The sequence below is a fragment of the Galeopterus variegatus genome, unplaced genomic scaffold, assembly GCF_000696425.1.
Source record: "Galeopterus variegatus unplaced genomic scaffold, G_variegatus-3.0.2 Scaffold305, whole genome shotgun sequence".
Taxonomy (NCBI): Eukaryota; Metazoa; Chordata; class Mammalia; order Dermoptera; family Cynocephalidae; genus Galeopterus; species Galeopterus variegatus.
In genome coordinates, this window is record NW_007726416.1 from 394,027 (window position 1) to 412,453 (window position 18,427).

At 42.9% G+C, this 18,427-nt stretch overlaps 1 protein-coding gene across 4 annotated transcripts in view; it reads left to right on the forward strand.

The window, feature by feature from the left end:
• Positions 1 to 17,345, forward strand: part of ANKRD6 (ankyrin repeat domain 6) — a 78,456-nt gene extending 61,111 nt beyond the window's left edge. For 2 of the 4 annotated variants that reach the window (XM_008567216.1, XM_008567218.1), the window contains 7 exons: positions 3,481 to 3,585; positions 4,948 to 5,082; positions 5,410 to 5,595; positions 6,066 to 6,218; positions 11,444 to 11,557; positions 12,209 to 12,320; positions 13,506 to 17,345. In XM_008567216.1, the coding sequence (XP_008565438.1) occupies positions 3,481 to 3,585; positions 4,948 to 5,082; positions 5,410 to 5,595; positions 6,066 to 6,218; positions 11,444 to 11,557; positions 12,209 to 12,320; positions 13,506 to 14,077 (1,377 nt within the window). In that variant the 3' untranslated portion in view covers positions 14,078 to 17,345. Of the gene's footprint in view, positions 1 to 3,480; positions 3,586 to 4,947; positions 5,083 to 5,409; positions 5,596 to 6,065; positions 6,219 to 11,443; positions 11,558 to 12,208; positions 12,336 to 13,505 lie in introns of all 4 variants that reach the window. The other 2 variants (XM_008567214.1, XM_008567217.1) reach the window with 2 other exon arrangements.
• Positions 17,346 to 18,427: the final 1,082 nt, after the last annotated feature.

Genomic DNA, 18,427 nt, shown 5'->3' on the forward strand with positions numbered 1-18,427 from the left:
TTCTGCCTTTTATCCTAATAATGGGAAAATATTCTGTGGTTTTCATAATTATTCATTGTAATAGTAGCATAATATTATTTTTTGTTGCTGTCAATACTTTTTTTTTTTTTTGGTCCTTTTTGAGACCGGCCACACCGCACTCAGCCAGTGAGCGCACTGCTGCGCTCCCAGTGCCGCACTCTCCCGAGTGCGCCACGGGCTCGGCCCTGTCAATGCTTTTTAAACCATTTCCTTAATGTTGGACATTTAGGTCATTTCCAGATTGGAGCTATTCTGTATTGCATTATAGCAAACACCGATTGCTTTTCCATTTTATTCTGGCTAATTTTGCGAGAAGACAAAGTCTCAGGAAGTCAAGACTGTGAATACCACCTTGCTGCTTCATAGCCCAATACCAGCCTAGCCCAGGGTTTTGCCTGGCCTTTATTTCATTAAAGTTTTTAAAACATGCTTAATATAACTAGCAGTTTCTGGAAATGGTTAAGGTTTTTGTCTTTTGCAAAAATTGATTACCCTCTTGAGCATTGAACTGGTCCTTCTCAGTGGTCTCCGGAATGCCATAGAGCTCCTGACAGGAGGGACTCAAGTAGGAAAAGCTGCTAGAGGTGGAGCATTTCACCTCTCTCCAGCTGTGTGCAAAGAATCATCAGCAGAATCACATCCATGAATCCTGATAGAAAAGTCTCTGGTCTCTCAAGAATCAAAAAGTACAGTGTCAGAATCCATCACATTTATCTGGCATTTCAGCATCTGGCAATTTATTGGACGGCCAGCCCTATCCTCAGCCATACAGAGATCCTCAAGTCCTGTGGTGCTAGAGAATTCCCCAGGCACACAAAGACTGATGTATCTTTAACCCACCTATCATTGTCTTCCAAAGACCAAGGATGTTCACTTGAAGGGGAAAAAAGCTTTACCATGGACCATTTCTCTGTGCAGTTCTCCTTTTGTGTTTTTATTAAAAAATGACTTAAGCAAGCTTTTCCACACCCATACTGAATAGCAGATAAGTTAGATGACATGTTATGAAAGTTTATTTCACATATAATTATATATGCTAAACCTTGTCCTCAACACAAAGAAGGAACTTTGGAATATGCATAAAATTTTATGCATACCATTCTGATCTGTAGTTACAGAAATAGCCTTACAGCTTTTTTCTTTTTTTTTCCTGAAAAGAAATATTCCCTTGTCCTAGGCCCTCCATTGAAAATGGACCTTAATGGGCCACAGCAGTACTAAGAGGATACTTCTTTCCAAGGCCTTAAGATCAACATTCTCTGATTTGTGTGGACTGGAAAAGAGTAGTGACGTTCCATTTGGTAGATGGCATGGTTTGCTGAGACAGGCTGTAAGCCATACAAAGTTGTTGTTGTTGTCTAATGACATGGTAAATGGAGGAATTTTGCTGATGATTATTTTGGGTTTGGGTGACCTCTGAGTGTCACTTGTCATTTTTGATTGATGTGGTTCACAAATGCTCTGAAAGTGAATTTCAGGCTGATTCTAGCACTGTGTGCTGTTCTGAGAGTCCACAAACCAGGTGAGCAATGGGTACTAGTTATTTCTGTAAGGTTGCCGAGGAAGGAGACACTAGCCAGGCAAATGAAGAAAAGAAGATTTTATTAGCAAGCAGCAAGCGGACCTGCCGGGCTGAGCCAAGAAATGGCATCAGCACCGAGAGACAGTTGGGTGTTGTAAGGAAAGTGAAGGAAGATGGTCAGGGCCCCTCAGGGCTTCAGAATCTTGCCGAGCATTTGATATAAATATGCACGTGCGCCCGGATGTTCCTTGGCTATTGTCTAATGTACTTGTGCATGTGCATCCAGGTGTCCTGGGTTATGGACTTACATATAAAGGATGAGTGGCTCTGATCCACGGCCCCCCCCCGCCCCCCCGTGATGACCCCTGGGGGGCCACAGGGAGGCCACTACTGCTGCTGGAAGCTGCTGCTACTGGAGACTGTTGCTGCCAATGGCTCCTGGGATCTTTCCCAATTACCTAGTGTGATCCTGCGTGTGAGGGGTCTGGTGACCCAGCCTGTACAACATGTTCTAAGGGTCTGACCCCTAGCCCTGACAATACAAATGGAAAACTTAGTGTAACTAAAATAACGAAACGTTTTGGCTTTAATAGATGAATTGCCTAATCAGACAAGTCTATAGCCATACAATTGGCTAAGTCGTCAGGAGTCCGACAATGGCCACAACCCGACAGGTGTCTTCATTCATAGGGTTAAGATTGTCATCTGGCCTAGCCTAGGGAGAAGTCACAGTGTTCCATTCTGGGTACAGCTTGCTCATGGGAACAGAGACTTGGGGAGACAGAAACCTTGGGCTAGCAGGGGAAGCAGTTACAATGTTACACTCTGGCTGCAGCCTGCTCAGCCTGCTGGTGGGAACAGAGACTTAGGGAGATAGAGACTTAGAGAAACAAAACTGAAGGGTGGGGGCTTTCTAAAAGTCAGGTTCTCAGTTCCAGGGACCTAACAACTTCCTTTCCTCATACTTGACTTCCTTGTGAGTCTGAATTTAGCTTCAGATGTGGCTTAGTCAATGGTTCTCAGAATATCTGGTCTAAGGATCCCTTTACATTCTTAAATATTATGGGCCAGAGGCTGAAGGTTTCTACCAGCTCAAAGATCTGTACTCTGTGGTTAAACATCCTCTGCCAATTAATCAGCTCTAAGGCAGGTTGGGAGGCACCTGACGGTGACTGATGGTCCACTGTGTGCCAGCCGCCTACTTTTCCTTGGTTAATTCCAACAACTCCCTATTTTTCTATTTAGGAAGATAGAGCACAGAGAGGTCATGTCACTTGCCTCTAGATCCCACAGCTAGCTACTGCTGGATCAACCTGGATCTGCCAACCCCACGTGCATTTGTCTGTGTCCGTTCTACCGCTCTGCACTGTAGGGGTAGACTAAGTGCTTCTTGTGGGGAAAGGGATTCCTGCCCCATGGTTGGTACCATGGCTCATAGATGTCCCTTAATAACGTTTGAATCAAATTGAATATGACTTGGACACAGTTTGGCCGAGGGAAGATCTGATGGGCTAGTTCAGGTCCAGTGTACCAAGACGGAGAGTGAGACTGCACAGGGCTTCCGCGTCACACAACTCCACGGGACACCATTCATATCCTAGTTTATGTGAATGGTACTCCCTGGAGCTTGCAGAGCACAGTCTGTGCACACCTACTGGGAAGTCCTGGTTCAGCACATAAATGCCTGTTATTATTATCATCACAGACTTTAAGAGGTCAGGAACAATATCCTACCCATCTCTGGGTCCCTATGGTGCCCAGTCCAAGACCTAGGAGGTGCAGTAGGTGGTCCACAGGTACTTGTTTGATGTGACTGCTCGGTCTCTCCCACTAGGCTGTAAGTTCCATTAGGTCAGAGCGCCCGCTCCAAGGAGAATTCTCTCACACTGCTGCTGCACACACCAGTGGTTTGTAACAATGCCATTTGCCTCCTTCAGGTCTTGCGCTTCAGTCGTGGGCGAAGCCTGAGGAAAAAGAGAGAGAGGCTCAAGGAAGAGAGGAGAGCCCAGTCTGTGCCAAGAGATGAGGTGGCACAAAGCAAGGTGGGGGGTAGTCCTCCCGCCCGTCCCCAACTCCACCCACTTCCAGAGGGTGGGAACCTACCTCCCTTCTTCCACTGGGGGCATCTGGTGGCCGTCATGCCCTCCTCTGCCCTCCTTCCCACAGGGGTTCCTCAAACTATTGCCAGTCTTTCTTCCTTTGGCTCCCTGTCCTCCACTCCTCCAGGACTAATGATCATGTGCCTCTGTGCATGGGCTGCCCATCACCCATCCAGCACCCTGTGTGGACAGACTCACCAGCCCATGTACCTGTGGCCTTTTTCCCTGCCATGTGGCATGTGGGCAGCACTGCCTCTCTGACACTGTGCCCTTAATTGAGTAGAGCAGTGGTTTTCAAAGTGTGGTGTCCAGTGTGTCACCTGGGACCTTGTTAGAAATGCAAACTCTTGGTCCTCACCCACAGAAACTCTGGGGTGGGGCCCAGCGATCTGTGTTTGAACAAGCCCTCCCCGGGATTCTGACGTAGACTAAACTTTGAGAACCACTGGCACAGGTTGCTTCATCTCTTTCTACGTAGAAAATGTACCAAGGCTGTGCTTGGTATGCATATGGTATGGCTCTTTTGTGCAAATTAGAAAAAGGTGCCCCTGGGACAGCCCAGCCCTGCATGGGGCACACATGGTGAATAGAGCCTGAGTTGGATTCGGCTCTTCTTGGCCCTCTTTTCCCTCAGCTAGGTGTCCGTGTGCAGTGAACAGCTTGCACAACCGTGCATGGATGCCCTGAATGAACCATGCCTTTCAGCTGTCTCAGGACGAGGAAGACTAGGATACAGAGATGACTTTTGGCACATAAAATGTTATCAGCAGGTTCTTGCTCTTCTGTCTGGTATTTCGGAATCCTCTCATCAATTTCCAGGGCTAAAGCATTATTAACTCTGATTAACGTTCGAATTGTACAAATTAAGTTGTAAAAGTTCTCACAAAGACCAGAAATACCTTATTTTTTCATTTCTGAGGGTTTTCATTCTCCACCATGAATTATGGGGGTCCCAGTTCAAAGAACAAATGGGCTTTTGTTGAAATGCAAAAGACCAAAAATCTCTAATGCTGAGGTGTTTCGTATGTGGTAGGTTCCTGGAGTTCTAGAACATAGAATTAGACCCAAGAATATATTCAGTTGGGGACCTGCTAAATGAAATGAAAGCCAAATATTCAAACAACCAGGAAAAGCATTATATGTTCAGTTTATACCACCCGTGTTCACTATGTCTCAAATTTATGTCACTGTCAAATTCCCGTGGGTCCCTTATAAGATGGCGTCTTGCAAACAGAATTTTACCCTGTACGTGGAAAAGGCCAAAGGAGTATGTAGAACAGGTTTCTGGGCTTTTTTCCTCTGTAGGGAAGTGTCTCAGCAGGAGACACCCCCAGCAGTGAACAGGCTGTGCTCAGAAAAGAGGAGGCCAGAGAAGATTTCCTGTCAGCCTCGCCTGAGCCCAGAGCCAAGGATGACAAGAGCAGAAGGTCACGGCCCAAGGTCAGCAGGCACGTGAAAGCAGCCGAGGGTGGCTGGGAGGCAGGTTGGCAGAGGATTCAGGACATCGGGTCCCCAACAGCTAAAAAGCCACTTCACTTGGTTTGCTAGTTCGGAGCCAGAGCACAGAAATTAAATCTGGCTGACTTCAGACATAAGGTTGTCACACTTGTGTATTTCTTTTGACATGTGTCACTTGGAATTGGACACCATGAGGTGAAGCAAGGTAGGCTTCTTTGCCCAAAAGTGGGTGAGATGGGAGCCACCGGCTGGGTGTCACTCTTGCAGATGTCACAGGGCTCAGGGGTGTCGTCTCTTTCTCCCCCACAGGTGTCAGCATTTTCCGACCCCACTCCCTCAGCAGACCAACAGCCTGGACACCGGAAGAGCTCTCACGCTCACAGTCACCCTAAAAAGAGGGGCAGGCACCGGTGCTCATCCCCGCCCCCGCCCCACGAGTTCAGAGCGTACCAGCTGTACACGCTGTACCGCGGCAAGGACGGGAAGGTGATGCAGGTACCACAGCCCGCGGGACTGGCAGCGCCCGCCTCACCAAGGCTGCCCACACGGTTCCTGGGGGCTGAGCGCCACCTCGGGCATTGACTTAGTAAAGCATGGGCTTTGAGGAGACGCCAGATGGCCTCCCCCCATCAGTGGTGTGGATACAGTCCTGCTGCCAGGCCCAGGCCAACAGAGGTGTAGTTACAGAACTTTCTGCACCACTGTGGGTGACTAGATATCTTGAGGCCCCAGCAGATGAAAGCAGATTGAGATGGGACCCTATCCTACCCTCTTTGAGCCTTCTTAGTGCTCACGGGGGCCAAAGCTCAGCCTATGGGACGTTCCAAAGCTATGACAGGTACGAGTCTGTCTCCTCCATCCCCTGTATGCCCCTGGCATGCTGCCTGGCACACTGTGGATGCTCAGAACGTGTTTGTTGAAGGAACTAACATGTTGGCTTGATTCCTTTTTTGTTTCCCTCTTAGGCCCCAATAGATGGTTGTCGATGTGAACCTCTCATCAACAAGCTGGAGAATCAGCTGGAGGCCACTGTGGAGGAGATAAGAGCAGAGCTGGGGGCGGTTCAGGACAAAATGAACACAAAGCTGGGGCATATGGAAAATAAGACCCAGCACCAAGTAAGCGAGTGGCCCAGCCTCCTAATTGCAAGGTGTTGTGGCCGGAAATGAAAGCAGAGACCCTAGCACACCTGTCGCCCTGACGGTGTCCGGGAGCTGCCAGGGAAGAGGCCTGCTCGTGTAATTTTGTTAAACTGCATTAATTTTGATTTTTAGGAACATGTTTACATTGCTTCTGATTCTAAAAGTAGTATATCCCCATTACACAGCATTTTAAAAAAATATGAAAATTAGGAATAAATCACCTATAAGCTTCCTGTGATGAAAAAAAGCAATATTAATATTTGGGTTTATTTTCCTCCAGTCCTTTTTTTTTTTCCTTTTTGTCTTTTTCCGTGTCCGGCAACGGATCGCAACCCTCAGTGTCGCCCCCGTACCGGACCGGGACCAGCAACGGGATCGCAACCCTTGGTGTCGCTCCCGCGCCTCGCTCAGCCAGTGAGCGGGAACCGGTCTGTATGTGGGATCCGAACCCTCGGCGGGAGCGCCGCTGCGCTTCCCAAGCGGCGCACTACAGCAGTGCACCACCGGGCCGGCCCATCCTCCAGTCCTTTTATATGGTTTTTTCCCCCCAAATAATAGACTTTATAGCACTTTTAGGTTGACAGAAAAATTAAAGTGCAGACGGTTCACATACCCTCCTCCCACACACACAGTTTCTCCACATCTTACCTTAGTGTGGTACATTTGTTACAAGTATGAACCAGTGTCGGTGAATTATTATTAACTAAAGTTTACATTAGGGTTCCCGCTTTGTGTTGCTCTATGGGTGTTTGCCAAATGCATAGTCATGTATTAATCATCACAGTATCACACAGAATGGTTTTGCTGCCCTAAAAATCTTCTGCGCCCCACCCATTCATCTTTCTCCCCCCCTCACTTCTCCCCTGAAACCCTGGCAAACGCTGTTTCCCCCCCTTACCTCAAACATTTGTCGTTTCTCTGTGTGAGGAACTCTCAGATTCCTCTCTTCTAGCTAATTGAAACTGTACAATAAATCGTTGTTATTGTGGTCACCCTACAGTGCTGTGGAGCACTAGATCTTATTCCTGTTGTCTAGCTGCACTTTTGTGTCCGTTTACCAACCCCTCGCTCTCCCTGCACCCCCTTCCAGCCTCCAGTAACCAACCACCACAGTTGTTTTCTATGTCCATGTGCCCTATACCCCTTCCTCCTAGCACACAAAATTAGAATAATGATGTCTATAGTTTTTTCTTTTCCCAACTTTCTGTTCTGAAAATTGTCAAACATACAGAAAAGTTGAAAGAATAATGTAATGAGCGTTTGTATGCTCTCACCGAGGCCCAACCAGTTGTTAACACGTTGCTACATTTGCTTTGTCTCTCTCCCATATTTTTTTCTCTTGTTTGAGATTTAGTGGCAGACTGTCCTGACACAGCACCTCTAAATACATCAGAGTGCTTAGAATAAGGACTTTCTCCGTCATAATTATAATACCTTTATCACATCTGAGAAAATTAACAGTAATGGCATAATATCCAGCCCATGTTCAGGTTTTCTCAATTGTCCCAAAACGGTTTTTGTTTTTAATCCCAGTCCAGGATCCAGCAGAGGTTCAATTTTGTGCATTTGACTGTTAGGTCTCTGTGATCTCTTTTAATCTAGAACAGTCCCTGACTCCTTTTTTCAGCTTTTCTTCCCCCATGAGATTAACTTTTTGAAGCACCCAGGTCAGTTGTTTTATAGAGGATGCTCTTCATTCTGGATTTGTCTGGTAGTTTCTTCATGGTGTTATTTAACTTGTTCCTCTATCCCTGCATTTCTGTAAACTGACAGGTCTTGAACTATGTTTCTCAAAGTGTGGTTTCTGGCCCAGTAGCATCAGCATCACCTGGGGGCCTGAGGGGAGAAAAAAGCAAATTCTTTGCCCTCATTTCAGATCTACTGAATTGAATTAAACTATGAATGAACTGGGGGTGGGGTCCATCACCCTGTGTTTAACAACCCTGTGTTTCCAGGTGATGCTGGTGTGTGCTAAAGCTTGACAACCTCTGGTGTAGATATTTATGTAGGTTTAGGTTAAACATTTCTTTTTTTTTTTTTTTTTTTTTTTTTTTTTTTTTTTTTTTTTCTTTTTCCATGTCCGGCAACGGATCGCAACCCTCAGTGTTGCCCCCGTACCGGACCAGGGACCGGCAACGGGATTGCAACCCTCGGCGTTGCTCCCGCGCCTCGCTCAGCCAGTGAGCGGGAGCCGGTCCGTATGTGGGATCCGAACCCTCGGGCGGGAGCGCCACCGCGCTTCCCAAGCGGCGCACTACCCAGTGCGCCACCGGGCCGGCCCTAGGTTAAACATTTCTGACAAGAATAATTCATAGTGGTGTAAACTTCAAATTGCCTCACATCAGGAGCACATAATGTCAGCATGTCTCATTATTAATGACATTATGTTTGATCACTTGGCTAAGTGTTAATTGTCAAACATACAGAAAAGTTCATACCATACTTCTCCATTATAAAGGTACACTTTCCCTTTGTAATTAATAAGAAATGTGTGATGGTGTTTTAGTCCTTTTTGTGTTGCTGTAACAGAAATACCTGGGACTGGGTAATTTATAAAGAGAAAAGGTTTATTTGGCTTACGATTCTGGGACAGCTGCATCTGGCACGGGCCTCAGGCTGCTTCTACTCATGGTGGAAAGTGGCAGGCAGCTGGCGGGTACAAGCAGATCACATGGCAAGAGGAAGCAAGAGAGAGACAGACAGACAGAGAGGAGGTGCCAGGGTCCTATAAACAAAAAGCTCTCATGGGAACTAATAGAATGAGAACTCACTCATTAATCCCCCCTCCCCCAGGGAGAGCATTAATCCATTCATGAGGGATCTGCCCCCATGACTCACTCAGTTTCCAACACTGCCACATTGGAGATCAAATTTCCACATGAGTTTTGGAGGGGACAACACATCCAAACTCCATCAGATGGATATAGATTTTTAAATGCAAAACAACAACAACAACAAAAAAAAAACTTTATAAATAACGTATATTCATTGGAAAAAAAATTCCACATTACAGAAATTTGTTTCATAATGACACTTCCCAGGATCCCTTCCATTTTCCATAGATTTTTCTCTCCTATGGATCATGACTGACATAATTATTGCTTTTAAGCAAAAATGGAACCATGCTGGGTTTGTTTTCTGTTTTGTTTTGTTTTTTGGGTTTTTTTTGGCAGCTTGCTTTTTCATATAGTAATATGTCTTAGACATGCAGAGTTACAGTATGCTTTTTAATGGCAGTGTACTATTCCTATGTATGAAGGAAAGGTACTTTGCTTCTGCTTTTTTCACTTAATTTAACATCATGAGCATTTTCCCACGTCCTCAGCTTCATAAATATTCCAGCATACTCATACAACATAATTTATTTAACCATTCATTGTTGTTAGGCTTTTATAGTTACCTATAGTTGATCACTGATACAAATAATGCTATGAGGAACACTTATGTACATGAATTTTTGACTGTTTCTCAGATTATTTTCTCAGAATTAGGATAATTGGATCCAAAGATAGTATCTTTAAGGCTCTTTATAAATTTTGGCAAATCACTTAGAAGAAAGGCTGTACCAATTTATATCCCACCAACAGTATCTGAGTTTCTGTCTCAACCCTTTGCTATCATTTAATATTATCACTTTTTTAAAGTTTTTGCCAAATTGATTAAGGACATTTACTAAAACAGTTTTATTTCTCTGTTCACTGTTGAACATTTTTAAGGTTTATTTGTTATTTGCATTTCATGGAAAGCTCATTAAAAAAATTTTTTCTTAGGGCCATAATATATTAGTTAATACTGTTTTGTGTATTAAAAACCCACTTCAGCTAGCCTAAACCTAAAGAGGAATGTTATTAGATGAATGCTGGGATATCTCAGGGACCTCTCTTCAGTTCAAGGAAGGTGACAGATTGGGGTGTAGAATCTTAGCTCTAATTCCAAATGGCAGGGAAAGGACTCTGGCGCAGTATATACTCACACTGAGTCAGGTGCTTATGCCTGAGCCAGTTAACCATGACCTGTGAACAAAGCAATGTATACACATGGCTGCTCTTGGTATAAATATCTGTAGAAAGAGGATAAGGAGATGGGGGAGTAAGTTCTAGAAAACAGGAGGAGAGCAGTTCACAGACAAACATGAGGACTGAAAAGACAAAACAGAAGGTGCTCACCACGTCTTCAGAACTGATGTGGGGTTTATTTGGTTTTTGTTTTTTTTAGTTTTTGCACATTTGAGTGTGGAATACCATATATGTCCCTGACAGGAGACGAGCTCACCAGTGAGCCCTCACAGGCTGGCTTTCACTTGTAACATTTCTTTCTTTCTTTGGACTTTGTCAAAGCAGTGAATGTTTGCTTCTGCTAGGTGTTAAGGCCCTACAGGAAATGTCAGGATGAATGGGGGCCCCAGAAGGGCATGAGATTAAAAGGTGACAACTGCTTATTCTCTGAAGCAGTCCTTTTAAACACCTTCCACACCCTTTCTGCACATGCTCCAACTACTTCCAGTGACGCACCAAACATATTTGCTCACTGGAAAAGCTGGATAAAAGCCCCAGGTATTCAGCTTGTTTCACTACCTCATTAGCAACTGCTAACATTTTTTAAAGTATGTGTGCATGGGGGCAGGGAATAGCTCCATACTTTCAGAAAGAGTTTTCCCTTGGGCCGGCCCGTGGCTCACTCGGGAGAGTGCAGTGCTGATAACACCAAGGCCCCGGGTTCGGATCCCATGTAGGGATGGCCGGTTCGCTCACTGGCTGAGCGTGGTGCTGACAACACCAAGTTAAGGGTTAAGATCCCCTTACCGGTCATCTTTTTTAAAAAAAAAAAAAAAAAAGAAAGAGTTTTGCCTTATAGCAGTCTTGGAAATAATGTTCTAAGGGCTACAAAAATTCTCTTTTGCCTACAAGGTCTGCATGTTCCTCAAGTTGTATATTTACTGCATATCCACAGTCTCTTAAACCCCTTAGGACTTTAACAAATGAGAAAAAGAAACACTGGCCTCACAGAGACATGCTCAGGAATTCTGAAAAGTAGAGTTGCATGGAAACTCTAAGAGAATAGAATAGAATGAGGAGCTGCAGTTGGCCTGCTTGCTTTCTGGCCCCTGCTTGGCACCCCTGAGCCCCTCCTCAGGAGTTGAGAGCCCAGGCCCATCCTTAGATCATCCTAGTCAGGTGCTGTCTGTTCCGCTTGAATCCTAGATGCGCGTTCTGGATAAGCTGATGGCAGAGAGACTCTCCGCAGAGAGGACGGAATGCCTGCACCGCCTGCAGCAGCACGCAGACACGGAGAAGCACGAGGGAGAGAAACGACAGGTGAAAACCAGCCTGGTGGTCCTTAACTGACGATTTACCACACATGTCCGCTGAGTTAAAAGAGTCAGACCTGTCATTGAAAACTCAGAGGCTGAGACTCCTTAAAAGTGTGTGCATTACACAGCATATCATTTTTCTAACCCCCAAATGAAGTTAATACAAAAGAACCTATAGTTCAGTTTATGGATATGTTGCCAATAGGTGGAGAATGAAGATGCTGGGGAAGATGTCATCTGTATCCTCAACCAACCCTGTGTAGTGTGCATTTGTTGGGCCATTCCACTTTGTTGACATGGTTCCTTCCTTCAGGGAGTTTACTGTCTACCCAGGACAGTAGACATGGAACGAGTACTTGTGAGCATGAGAGCGCTCATGCTCTTCAGCAGCCAGAAATGCTTGGTTTGGAAGATTTAGGTGGCTTTGGGTGTTTAAGGCGACTTCGAGTCACTAAATGAAGATTACAGGTATCCCTCAGCCTGGGTGCCTGGTGCGGCCTATGGGAGGATGGGTAATATCCACAACTTTTGGGTTCGTCAAGATGATATCCTCAACTATTATAATTGAAAAGTCCATTCTTAGTGCTTTAACTCATGAACCATGTATCAAATTCGCCTGATTCTCTTGGGTACTAATTTGTAGGGGTTTTTTTAGATGTCCTTGGTGGATGAATTAAAAACCTGGTGCATGTTAAAGATTCAGAATCTGGAGCTGAAGCTTTCAGGAGATTCTAGGGCCTCCAGAGCTAAATCCACACCATCTACTTGCGAGTCTTCTACAGGTAACCCACATGCAGAGAGAGCCCTTCTGTGCAAAGGTAATGCAACCCCCCAGATCTTGTTCTCTCCTGCATCTGAAGGCAGTCCATGATAGAACGGTGGAAAACACTGGATTGTAGAGTAAGCTCTGTAGGGGCAAGGGTCATGTTTTCCTCACAGCTGTATACTCAGTTCCTATTCAATAATAAAGCACTGTTATTTATTTAAGTGCTCAAACATATTTGAATGAAGGATTAAAAGAATTATTGATTAGTGATAACAGTACTTCAGGTACAATGAGTGGACCCCAAAGATGAGGGCCAATGAATGACCATCTGTTTCCTCAGCAGGGCTGTCTCCTTGCCCTTTGTGCCTCTTTCCCCTTTCTTCTTCTTGATGGCCTTTTACCTTTGTCCAACTATGCAAATCCGCATTAAACAGCAGTTCAGGTATTGAACTTGCCCCAGGTGCTACATAAGAGATGCTTTAAGCAAAGCATCTTTACATTGGCCACAGTGATTACAATCAATGATGATAATTTTGAGGACATCCAGAGCCTTGGTAATTAGGTCTCAATGAAGGACTTTGATATGTCATGTGTTTTGTTTCCATATGCCATTTCTGGAACTGTGGTTTTATCTTCTTTACCAACATTGGGAAACATACTGGGCAAATTTTTTAGATATGGAGCTTGTCATGGAGCTCTGGGTATGGAGAATAGGACCACCTTTACAAACTGGAGCTTGGATCAAGGAACTAGTACACTGGGATTATGATGTGGGAAGGGCCCAAAATTAGAGAATAGGAGCATTCACTCTCATAGATAAATGCCCAATTCTGTCTTGAGACGCCTGGTGAGCTGTGTCATCTTTAGGCATCAGGAACTGAGACCCAAAGCCTTCTAGGGCAGGTTGAGACAGGCTAAAGGAATGGCTAGCAACGTTTTTGGCTTTGATGCCACCAGTGTGGCTAACACAGAATCCATGAAAGCCCTAAGGAGCCAAAATGATAAACAGGGGAGATGAAGTAGAAGGGAAAGATAGAAAGGTGAGAAGAACCACAGAGAAGTTGCATGTGGTGGGTGGTGACTAAGAAGGCTGGGGTTTACAGGATTCGTACGACTCACAAATGCTGACCCACACCCACATGACAGTGTGGATTTGCTCTGACATTTGTTTTCCTTCTGAAACCAGGTGTGGATCAATCAGTGGTGACTGCAGGTCCAGTGGCAGCTTCTGACAGTTCCCCTCAGGTGGTTAGGCCCAAGGAAAAGGCCCAAAACTCTACAGCTACTCACAGACTGCAGCAGGAGCTGTCTTCCTCCGACTGTACAGGCTCCCGACTGAGGAATGTCAAGGTCCAGACAGCTTTGCTACCTTTGAATGAGGCATCCAAATGCGATCAGCAGGCTGGGCCCTGCGTCAACAGAGGCACCCAAACCAAGAAGTCTGGGAAAAGTGGGCAGACAAAGCATCGAGCCCAGCAACCAGCCCCCAGCAACACCTGTGGGCAGCCGCCACCAGCAGCCGGCAGTGAGCCGCCTGCCCCTCACGCTCGAGACACCTCCAAAGCTCTGGAGCTTACCCAGTATTTTTTTGAGGCTGTGTCTACCCAGATGGAAAAGTGGTATGAAAGGAAGATTGAAGAAGCACGAAGCCAAGCCAGTCAGAAAGCCCAGCAAGACAAGGCTACACTGAAGGAACACATTAAAAGTTTAGAAGAAGAACTTGCTAAACTAAGGACTAAGGTGCAGAAGGAAAATTAGCACCTGAAAAGTGGAACAAGAAAGGATTCTTGAGGATTTCTGGTTTTAGAACTGTAGAATAGCTATGCCCAAGGAGTCAATTATTGTGTACATATAGCGAACTTGTCTTTAAAAAAAAAATCACTAATTTCTAAAATGTGCCAGATACATGCTTCCTATATCCTGAAGTGACGAAGACTTCCACAATTAAACTGAAACCAGAGGAAGCTTGATTAGTTTCAGGTTTCATTATAAACTCTAAATCTCAGGCCAGGTTCATCTGAAGTTCAAAAGCTCAGATTAAGCAAGCCACACTAAAAAACTGAATGATGTGTAAACCTAAACCCTAAAATTCAGGATGTATGAAATAATGTAAGTCAAAAGAAAGAAAAAAATTAATCCCTTGTGAACTCAAGTAGTCATTCATATAAATTTGAACACACCTGCTGTGCCTCGACAACAGTGTCTTTCTAGAAGAGAGCTATAACTCTGAGACAAGCTAAACTCTCAAATTCATAATTTTCAGAATGTTGACATTTTAACCTGGTAAAAACTTATGAAACAGATTTTTTAAAAACTCCTGGAAACATGAATTATCAAACAGATTTTAAGGAGAAAAGAAATTTTCATGATGTCACAAGATCCACTATATCTTAAAATTTTTTTTGAAAAGTCAGAGTTTAGGCTGGCTGGTTTGCTCAGTTGGTAAGAGTGCAGTCTTGTAACACCAAGGTCGTGGGTTCAGATCCCCATATCACCAGCCGCCAAAAAAAAAAAGTTTATGCAAGTAATGAGTAGTTGGCTAACAGTCCTGGAAGTGTTTGTTCATGAGCTCAGCCAAATAAATAAATAGCTCAGATGAGAAACATTCAAATCATGAGATCATGGTTTCTATATTTTTCAGCCAAAAAATCATTGATTAGTCATAGTGGTTTTAAAGCAGAGTAGCAGAAAAACATTCACAAAACAATTACCTGAAACTAATCTTTTTTTTCTTTTTTTTTTGGCAGCTAGCCAGCACAGGGATCCGAACCCTTGACCTTGGTGTTATAACACCGCACTGTAACCAACTGACCTAACCAGCCAGCCCAACCTGAAACTTCTACAAACTATTCCTAATCAAACCCAATTATCTTAGAGTATACCTTTCTGAATATAGACATATTGATTTACATTTTATAAAGAAATAAGGCTGTTTCTTGAAAATATTTTGAGTTCTGTCATTGAAGAACCACAAAAGCTTTCCACTGCTTTGCATTGACTATGTCAAGGTAAATAATTCAGTAATTCAATTTAGACCACACTGTTCCCAGCTTCATGAGCCCTGAAGACTTTTACTTTGCTCCATAATAAAATATAAACACAGAAACAAAGTTGTAAAAGTAGTCTGAGTATGTTGAAAGTTTCAATTTAATTATCTTCTAAGCTTTTTATCCCTTGGAATGTGGGATTATATTCATAATTCCATGTATGCATAGAAACTTCAATTCTATTTCTATAAACACAGTAATAATTGTCCATAACTGTGAATAAAATGCTGCTCGTTGAGCCAAAGAGAAAGTAATAACTTCTTGACAGAGGAACACCAAGAAAAACAAAGTATGCTTTTAGTCCCTTTGTTAAGCCCAGTTTTGGGCTTTTTTTACAGTGACAATCCATGGATACAGACAGAAAAAGTAATTCAGATGTAACTGATACATAACTTGAATATGAATATGACATTATCTCAAGTTGATTTTCATGTATTTATGAGCCTGTCTGGTTTCTCAACTACTATGTAGGTAGATAGTCTTGCCCCCAGGGATTCTTGTTGGATTGCTAATATTTAAGGCACTTTCCTCTTTTCAGTTCCCTATTTGTTCCTAATGCAGAATCAGAGTTATAGAGGTAGATGGTATCTTTTTAAAACCTACTCCCAACAGGATATCACTAAACTTTTTAGAATTATTCCTCAGTATGTATCAATTTATTGAGAACTGCATAATACTGAAAATGAAATCCTGAGTTCAGTAGGTTGTGTTCCAAGCAGGAGTTATGTTTATGTATCAAAATATCTCCTATTACCTCAAGATATCCTTGTCAAGAAATGCTGAAACAATTAAATTTTAATGTAACTATCAAGTCTAGACCGTAGAGTGCTTTGTGGGAGTATTTTGATTACCTCCTACCCATCAGAAGCAGGCAGCTTATTATTGTGAACTAGATAATTTTGTCAAAGGGCACAGTTAGGGGAGAGACTAGGGAGGAAAGACAAAGGTCAAATAGACCTAGTTTAGCGGTCTGCATGGCTCTTGCCTCTTGGTAGTCTGTTACAGAAGAGAAAACCAATGGAGGCAAAAAAGAGGGTTGGTAAGTCTCCTAACAGAGAGGTGGCAACATCTCAATTAAAACCAATGCAATAGCTTTTTATTTTCAAAAACTGTGTTTGATCTGTTTTTGTACCTTGGCATCGGCAAAAACTTTACAAGTCCAGTGTGTATTTTTCCTTATTTTTCTTTTTTAGCTATCTGCTAAAATGAGTAAATGCCACAGCTGTACTTTTCCAAAGAAACTGAACTACTAACAATTTATAGCCTGTCATGTAGGTCATGTTTCAAATTGAGGCTGAAACTTCCAATAGCTATGGAAAAAAATGATGTAAAACACAGAAAAGTTGTACGTTATTGCAGGTTTTTTTTAATTGTTAGTCCATTATTGCGTTGAGTACACTAAATATCTGTGAGAGACTGAATATATTAGTTCTAATCTTACTTTTGACTTTGGGAGCCCAAAATAAAGGAAGCGTTTTCATGTTTCTACCTTTTTTGAGTCAAATGTTGATATACTTGAGAGGTAGGTTATTTGCCTTCTATTTAATATTTTTATCACCTTACATTCATGTATTTTCCAAGCATTAGACATTGTTCTTAATGCTATGGATCTTAAATTCCTTACTAAAAATATGAAAATGTGGATACCTCATTTAGCCTATCGTGTTTTCATTTGTTGTGGATAACCAAATTTTATGGTTCCTGAAAGAGTACCTTCACCCAGCCATACTTTACCTTGTGTCTATAAAAGTGTTATTTAGAGTAAATACAGCTGCTTCAAAGTCAAGATCAGGTGCACCTCATCAAAACAAAACTGCTATAATGTGGCAAGATTTCTCAGTGCAACTTAAACAAATGATTAAACTGGTGACCATTCGGAAAATACTGGACAAAGGGGAAGGACAGAACAGTATGTAATAGTTAGCATGCAAGCCAAGGTAACATGTTTTTTGACTAATAAATTGTTCCTAAAAATTAAATACGTTTCTTCTTCAGTGTGAATTATAAAAGTCAATCAAATAAGACAACATAAACAATATCTAAGGGGAAATACTCTTTCCCTTTAATGTTAAGTCAAATAAATGTGAAGATATTAACTTAAGCTCATGAGACACAAAAGCAAGACATAGTAGAGCACTATTTTTATACAAATAAGTGAGTAAAAAATGGCTTACAGAAATAGCAAATTTAATTTTATCCTACTATAATTTCTTAAATGCCTGACTCAAGCAAGGAGTTGCCTGTGGTGATTCTGAGTTTTGCAGAGTAACAATTTGCTTTTGATCCTCTTTGGGCCGTATTCTACATAATTCCAATTATTTTCAGGATTGATGTGGGCTGCTTCCCTTTATTTTTACTAGCATTTTCCGGACATTCTATAACAGGACAGAGAGTTTATGTAATATGGTCTGTGTCTGTCATAAGAATGTCTGCTGATAGGACTGCAATAATACAAGTAGCAGGGAATATGTTCTGCTTTCTTCAGTTATTAGAAAGTCATCTGCCTCTCCGCAGGCACATCCAGAGCAATGCTTGTACCATGAATTTAAAACTTCCATCCTGATGGCACATTTTAAAAGAGGAGAATGACGGGTAGGTAGGTAGGTAGGTAGGTAGGTAGGTAGGTAGGTAGGTAGGTAGGTGTGTGTGTGTGTGTGGGTGTGTGTGTGTGTGTGTGTTATATTAAATAGCCTTAGCTACTTCTCTTATGCTACAAAGCTCTTGTACTTAACTTTTTTAATATAAAAGGATTTATTATAGTTGAAATAGGAGTGTAATTTACAGGGAACACCCAGAAAGGTAAATTGTTTAATCCAGAATACTGATAAAGATCATTTCATGATGAATAAAATGTTTCACCAGCAGTTCTATTCTGGCCAACATTTTAATGACTGTGGTTCCATACCTGAGAAGAAATTGCTACATAAATCTCAGGCTAAACAACAAGGGTTGGCCTATAATTCAGAGGGGATAATCAAAGCATGTAAGTGAACAAATGAAACTGTTCTTTCTAGATGAAAGTATAAGCAGTAATCTTAGCCTCTCGAAGATAAGAATTCAA